At 41.9% G+C, this 7,924-nt stretch overlaps 1 protein-coding gene across 4 annotated transcripts in view; it reads left to right on the top strand.

Moving 5' to 3' along the window:
- Positions 1 to 5,108, top strand: part of EEF2K (eukaryotic elongation factor 2 kinase) — a 37,018-nt gene extending 31,910 nt beyond the window's left edge. For all 4 annotated transcript variants that reach the window (XM_019472672.1, XM_009281604.2, XM_009281606.2 and 1 more), the window contains 2 exons: positions 1,132 to 1,310; positions 1,987 to 5,108. In XM_019472672.1, coding sequence (XP_019328217.1) covers positions 1,132 to 1,310; positions 1,987 to 2,096 — 289 coding nt within the window. In that variant the 3' untranslated portion in view covers positions 2,097 to 5,108. The remainder of the gene's footprint in view (positions 1 to 1,131; positions 1,311 to 1,986) is intronic.
- The last annotated feature ends 2,816 nt before the right edge of the window (positions 5,109 to 7,924 follow it).

Raw genomic sequence — 7,924 nt, 5'->3', positions numbered from 1 at the left:
CCTCCTTTTCTCCAGGCTGAACAACCCCAGTTCCCTCAGCCGCTCCTCATAAGACTTGTTCTCCAGACCCCTCACTAGCCTCGTTGCCCTTCTCTGGACACGCTCCAGCACCTCGACGTCCTTCTTGTAGTGAGGGGCCCAAAACTGAACACAGTATTCGAGGTGCGGCCTCACCAGGGCCGAGTACAGGGGCACGATCACTTCCCTACTGCTGCTGGCCACACTATTTCTGATACAGGCCAGGATGCCATTGGCCTTCTTGGCATTTGTCACAGTTGTAGTCTTTCACTGCTCCTCATAATAAAAGTAGGAATGGAAATTTCACAGGAACATAGTCTTAATGCTGAGGATGTTACTTTTAATTAAGGATGATTTTAAGTTTTAAGAGGTTTAAAAATGTTTTTACTTCAATAAGTCTCTTAATTTGGCCAGCACTTCTATCTTGATAGGAGGGATAGGAGCAGTATTGTGACTAAGAACTAGATTGTGATTTGCCAAAAGGCTACAAAGTATATTGGTTTGATTTTTTTTTTTAGCATTTTAGATGAGTTTTTAAAAGTGGACAAATACTAATTTCCTTAAGTACCAAATACAACAGGTGGTCATAGTGATTTTTCTGCTTTTGTATTGTAGCATGTCTTTGTTATTTACGTGAGTTTTTTCTGTTTTGCACAACAGTGAAACTCTTGGCAATGGTGAAGTTTAAAATAACATTAAACTTCTCATTGAAGTGCACTGGGCATTCTCAATATGAAAATCGCTGGTTTTAAAGTATTTATGAAACAAGACTCTCTGCAACTTCAGATTGTTTTCAAATCAGTTATCTTCACAAGTATAAATGCCAGACCAAAACCATACAACTTGTAATGAAGCTCAGACTCTGGAGTTCATCAAGACCCTTCAGTGTGATACTTTCTCCTCTGTAATTACTGCATAAAGTGACCCCAGCCCCATTTTGATATAGTGACCTGATGCTGCAGTGCAGAGTTAGTGAGCCTCCGTGAGAATATTTGCTTTCTTGGAGAGCATCAAGGCTCTGAGAAGCTAGTGCAAAATTGAATTCTGAATCTCCAATGCGAAGTACATTTGTTTCCTAAGGTAACCATCTTCAAAAATTATTTTTAACTTCAGAGTACAGGATTGGAAGGAGGCGCTGTACTGGTACAATGCTGCACTGAATATGACCGACTACGATGAGGGAGGTGAATATGATGGCACTCAGGATGAGCCCCGGTATCTGCTCCTGGCCAGGGAAGCAGAGATGTTAATGATAGGAGGGTTCCACCTGAATAAGGATCCACAGAGATCAGGTGAGGCCTCACTTTGTTTCTGTAATTAATAATCCTACTTTTCCTTCCCTTTTTCCCCAGCATGTACCCCAAAAATGCATTTCCTGCTTCAGCTGTTATAAAACATACAGAGGGTCAGTACCCTCAGATTTGTGCATGGAGCTGTAATAATGCTGGGTGATACAAGGCTGGAAACAGTGAAATAAGAGATCTTGCTGATGACAGGGGTAGTAGGCGGTGCCAGGTCCAATCCTGTGACACACTGAGTCACTAGCAAGCAACCTTCACTCCCTGTGAGGCCACTGAACTGCAGGTTGCTGCTTGTATTTTGAGTTACACCCATGACTCCCAGGCCCTACACAACATTGTCTTAGTTGTTGTGTAATTTCAATGTCAGGCATCTAAGTCTTAGAGTCGTCTTGGGGGATCCTACAGGCATGTAGGATCACATAGTCATGTTTCCAATCCTTCCAAATACATTGAAAAGCCATCAGCAGCCAGTCATATAACTTTCAACTTGAAGAGCAAAAGCCAGATTCCCAGCTGATCTAACTCTGCTGACACTATTAAAATACACCCGTACATCCGGCCCTGTAGTTTGACCTCAATTTCTCTTTTTGTTCTTTAATTGCTTCAGGATAAAGAGATGTTTTTTTCTTTACCCTGTCAACATAACTGATACTATTTCCTCTTCTAGGTGATCTGTACACAGAAGCAGCAGAAGCAGCAATGGAAGCCATGAAAGGCAGATTGGCAAATCAGTACTACCAAAAAGCAGAAGAGGCTTGGGCGATGATGGAAGAATGACACTGCAATTAAGCAGTTCTTGTATATAATTTTTTTATAGACTTGCTGTATTTGCAGCTAAAAAGATGTATTTTTATGTGATGTTACCAGTTTCTTTTTTTGTATTTTAGTTTTCTAATTTTTTTTTGAGGGGAGAAATCCAAATATAAGTGGTATGTAGGGTGCCGTAGCGTACTTCTGCTAGTGTTTTAAAGCTGTAATACAGACACACTTGACTTTTTGTATTTTTTTTAACTGTTAGAACTGAGGGTCCTAGTTTTTTTGATGAAAAATGAAGCTGATGTTTGTTTAGGTTTCACATGTCCTGTTTTTTACGCAGCAAATGATCAGTGTGTTTACATTTTTCTTTTCCTCCCCACATACAGAAAAACATTTTCCTAAATTCTCAGCATTTCTTCATAATTTTTGGTGTATCTCACCAAATTTTCATGTGAATGTATATTTTTCAATTTAAGCGTGCAGCTACTCATTTTAATAAGTAGTCCCATTCTATTACACTGGTGTTGTTGGGGGCTTCTGTTACTCTTCCCAAACGAATTCCAGATAGAATCCTTACACTTTGGGGAGGGGCGGGGAAGATGCTTCAGATTGGCAGTGAGGATATTCAGGGTGGAATATGTTTTATTCATTACCAACATTGCATATTTACCATCAGAAAATCACTGATGTTCCTGATGAGGTGAGGCATCTAGCTACCTCTCTCATTTTCACATTTTGCACCATATAATAAACTAGTTGTATAAAATTCTACTGATCTTATGATATTTGTCCAATGATGTACAGTAGCAAGATCTGTAATATATGGGTAACTTGAAGTTATTTTTACAGTGACATCTCATTTCTCAGTGAAGCTAGATCATCTCATTTAAAATGAGAATACACTTTCCACCATTTCCAGAGCGATGTTTGAAAAGGTTAGAGGATGTTGATTCACCTGTTTCTATGTATAGAAAATAATTTATCTGGTTTAGATAGCTTTTAAAATAGTGTTTTATCTGCAAATGGTTTCAAACGACGGTTAGAGAAAATTGCTGGTTAAAAAGAGAAGACAATATTATCCCCAAACACTTGAATTTCTGTGTCCTGTTTGCATAATCCTAACCAGTAATGGGAGGATAAAATTATGGTGGTGGTTGAATTATCATTGCATAGAAGTAAGTTTCTTCCAAATCCAGTATTTTATTCTGAAGCTGCTGTGCCATCTATACGGATAGTACAGAAGCTGTTCCTATTTCTTGGTCGTGGTTAACAGTCGTTTCACAGGAGATTAAGACGGAAGCTTTTGCCTTCTTGGCCTTACAGTGTCCTGAGGGTGTAAATTGATGTGAATAAGGGGCAGTCCCTGTGAAGTGCTGAATGACCTATGATGCTCACCAGCCTCACTTTAGCCAAGCTTTTAAAAGCATGCTTAAAACTACGCAGTCTACTAGATGATGCAGTTGATTTCATTGGGACTTCTTGCATGCATAGCCAAGTAATATTACTTTCTTGTAAAATGCAGAACCCGTTCAAGGAACAGAAATCAGTTCTTCCTTTCCTGTGCGAGTGCCCATCACTGGGCTCCACAGTTGTGCTCCTCATTTACTCTCTTTCTGGCAAGTGGATCTTGAATTGTTGTTTAAACAGTATCCAAGCATGATGTTAGTAACAACTGCCACTGTCTGAAAGAGGTGATATCCTGGTGGTTAAGGAAGTGAGATGGGAAGGTTTGAATCCTTTCTAGGAGAGAAGGAAAAGTTATCCTCGGATGTCATACTTCTGGGTGGGTGCTGTAACCACCAGGCAGTTGTAGCTGCGAGTAGCCTTGCAACACATGGCCGCATCTTCTTGCTGTATAATTCAGGGGGTTTGGGAAAGTAGTGCTCATGGCTGCCTTTTTATTTTGTGTTTTGTTTTGAAGTGAAGGTGAAGCTCTTCAATCCATTAATGGAGGAATGTCTAATTTCTAGATCTCAGTTGGGCTTAGGTAGATATTAAGCTAGGTACTAAAATAACCAAATTTTTGGACCCAATATGCTGAAATAGATCCAGAGTTTGTAGGATCGCAAATCAGATGGATGTTTTAAGCGCCTATCCAAAGTTCTGCTTTAGGTGCCTAAAGCCTCTTTTGGATGTGGCCTTTTTGTTCTTTCAGTTCATAGCATTAAAATATCAGCTCTCAATGAAAAGTGAATGTGCCATTCACCTCTGAAGACAGCTGAATAGTCGGAGTGTTTTGTGCAGAACCGATACAGTGTAGGCACTGTAACAAATTCAGACAAAACGATTTGTTTTCCTGATGAGGTGTTGATGCCAGGTCTTTGAGATTTTTCCTTGAGAAGGAAGCATGTGTAACAGCACCACCAACCACGCAGGGAGGAGAGGAGATTGAATGTACCCGTCCAAAATGTGTACGTAAAGGATGTAGAGTGTAATTAGTGACACTTTTTGGTGTAGTTTAATTTGCTAAATTCAGTAGTTGCTAAAGTTGCTGACAGTTCTCTGTAGATCTGGTATGTAAATGTGCACACAGCTCAGTGAAGAAGTTATGATGATTAATCCTTTGTTTGCAAATACTACTCTTTTTAGTGATGTAGCCTACCTTCTGTCCTCAGGTGGTATCATATTTAGCTATACAATAAATAGGACTGTCAATAATTTGAAAATGGAAATTGTTTACAGAAATATGCACAACTTATTCTATGACATTCTTTTGAAGAGAAAAACTATATATTTGACAGACTTTTGGAATTATATTGCTATATGCTGTATTTTTAATCTATTCACAATGAATAAATAAAAATGTGTATTTTTAAAAAATGTGAAAATAAATCTGAGGCTCAGCCTGCCAGACCTTACCCGGGTTCAGTGTTTCCGGATGCCAGTGGGAATATTGCTTGGGTGAGGACAGTGAGACGGAAGCCTTTGTTTGTATGGCAGACATGCAAATACTGATTGCCTGCATCACTTAGTCCTCTCATTCACTTTGTCTGGTTTCATTCTGGTTGGTCAATAAAGCTGTTCTTTTTGTCACTTTTTCTCAGTAGAGTTTTAGTCATTGCATGTGGGGGTTTGCTTTTGTTTTTTTCTTTATAATTTGCCAAAGTTCAATCCTACTATTGCAAACTTCCGGAAATCCTCTGTGTTGTCTTTATTATTCCATCCCTGATTTCATTCACTTTCACCAGTCAGAAGTAACTAACTGGGAGGAAATAACTAGATGTGTACCAGCAAAATCTGTTTTCCTCAAGAAAATTAAATGGTTGATGTGCTGTTTTATTTGCATTCAATTACACATGCAGTGTCTGTGTAATAGAGTGCAAATGCAATTTGGACTGAAGTGCTTATTTGCAGGACTGCTACAGAGGCATCCTTATGCCTTCAGTCTTTGCTTAGTCCTGAGAAAAGGATGGGAATACTTGGCCTCTGTGATTTGAGGTGGGAGAGTTTTTTTGTAACAGCTGCAATATCTAATGATACAGTCATCTTCACTATGATTTATTCCCCTTTCTGTTCAAGAATAAACTGTCTAATACTAGCCCTTTTAAACTGTTAGAAATGGAGCTCTTACTGTTGCTTTTTTATTGCGTTCAGACAGGTATAATTTATTATACCTGTATAGTTTAAACAATATGAAATCGTTCTATAGCAAAGGCACTTTGAAATAGCAGAATCTTCTAACAAAAAAGCCCCAGCAGAGCCTCTTCACTGTAGTGTCACTAAGATGAAAAATGGTGAAATTTGGCACTGCAAGTCTTGTCTTTAGCTATAGCTGCTGTCACTGAGAGCTGGAGTGTTTGGCAAGCGTAATGGAGTGGGGATAGCACCCATCAGAAAGCACGGAGACAGTCAACACTTATAAAGTATAAATAAGAATATTGCCTGTTTCTTAATTACTGGTCTGTGGGACTGATTTGAATCTCACTCTCTTCCCCACAGGTATAATTTCACTTTTGAGAGGAGAATGACTGCTGACAGACATTGGTGTAGTTTAGGTGGGCCAAATCCAGACTTCTCATCTGAATTTTGAAAGGGAGGATTTCGCTTGGACCTCAGGTTGGATTCAGGGCCAGTGCTTCTGGTGGTGAGTCAGGTTCTTTTCAGGTTTAAGTTCAGGAGCATCTCTCACGTGCCTCCCGCTGCTGGGAACCTGAACACTTCATGGGGACAGCTCACGGGTTTGTAGCCATCCGGCCTGGTCCTTAGTCTGGACATAATCAATACAAGTGTTGGGTCCTTGCTCTTCTCTGGCTAACTCCTGTACCAGGAAAGCCATATAATGAGGCTGGTAGCTTGGTTATATTTTGAGTTCTCCTGTAAGTTCATTCTTTTAGTTTGGAAAAAGTCCCATAATCATCATCTTACCTCGCACTGGTAAAATGAGAAACCTGGTGACCCAACTGCCAGCCCTGAGGGGTGCTCTTACCTCTGTAAGTGTCACACATGGTTTACGTGAATAATCTTGGGTACAGGGGCTTCTTTCCGTGTTCAGGAGAAGTGTCTCTGTGGCCAGGCACACAGACATTTCGGGGACAGAGGCTGAGCTCGCTCACAGCAGGGCAGAAAAGTACTTCTCTGGGAGGGTGTTGGTACCTCTCACTGCCTGGTTAAAAGGACCTGTGGTGCCGAGCAGCCCTTGCAATGAGAAAACTGCTTGTAAGATGTGCTCCGTGCAGCCCCTCACGCACCACATCTTCACACACACACACACACACACACACACACACACACACACACACACACACACACACACACACACACACACACACACACACTGAACGTGCAATGCTGTGGATGGTACCCTGAGTCCACTGCTGCATGGACAAGTGCTTGGAGACTGAGAAACCAGACTCCCCCTAAACTTTTCTGCCTGAACAGATTACAGGTTATTTGCTGTGTGAAGCCAATTCAGGTCTGCCTACCTTTTCTCCTCCCTGAACCACTCCTGCTTTTCTGCAAAGCTAGGGCCGTGGGAGGAGCGTCAGCTCCCTCTGTTCTCAAAAAACCCCGCATCCTTCTGAAAAGGCACTGAACTGCGGGTGTGAAACTGCAGCAGTGATGAAGGAGAAGGATCCCATTCATGCTTACACGTGTGCTGTTATTCCTCAGTACTTGTAGGCAGTGGATGAAATTTTTAGCAAGACTGTGCAAAGCTGCAGCCTCTTGGCAGAATCCCGTCCAGCAGCTCCCCAGGAAGAGAGCTGGCGCTGCAGGGACAGGCAGGCTGCGGGAGGCGCCGGGGGAGGTGGGTTAACCGAGGCTGTCAGCGGGGCTCCAGCACGTTTTGTTTTCTCTATCCTGTTTAAATGGACTTCCACAACTACAGAATTAAATCAAGCTGCAGTAAGACTTTGTGGCTTTACTCTAGAGAAGCTGGAATTTTTCTCAAACACAACCATTCAGCTCTAATTAAGGGGTGAGAATAACATTAATTCTCCAAGAAAACTTACCAGAATTTCAGGCAAAATGTGGACAGGGACTCCCAAGGGCACCTTCATGGGGCACCAGCCAACTAAGGTGTGCTACCCCTTTTCACAAGAGTTGTACTGATTATTGCTGCTACTATAGACTGCCATGCTGGTCCCTGTGCTGCAAGCAAAAAACCTACCCCCAACCATAAACTCTGCTGGCTTTTAGCAAATTCAGTGACTTGTAGCTTTGCAGCAGAAAATTAAAATGCACAGTTTTTAGATTTTTTTTAGGTTTTCAGAGGGGTTGCATAGGCGATGCCCCCACGTACAGCAAGGGCGGGTGTGCTGCGCCGTGGCATCCACGTGGCAGCGGGGCGGCGCGGAGGGCTCGGCCACAGCCCCCGCCCCGCCCTGCCCCCGCCGCGCTGTCCCCGCGCG

The sequence above is a fragment of the Aptenodytes forsteri genome, unplaced genomic scaffold (genome assembly GCF_000699145.1).
Source record: "Aptenodytes forsteri isolate BGI_AS27 unplaced genomic scaffold, ASM69914v1 Scaffold84, whole genome shotgun sequence".
NCBI classification, from domain to species: domain Eukaryota; kingdom Metazoa; phylum Chordata; class Aves; order Sphenisciformes; family Spheniscidae; genus Aptenodytes; species Aptenodytes forsteri.
Note: the sequence above shows the minus strand (reverse complement) of the source record. Positions and strands in the feature narration are given on the sequence as shown.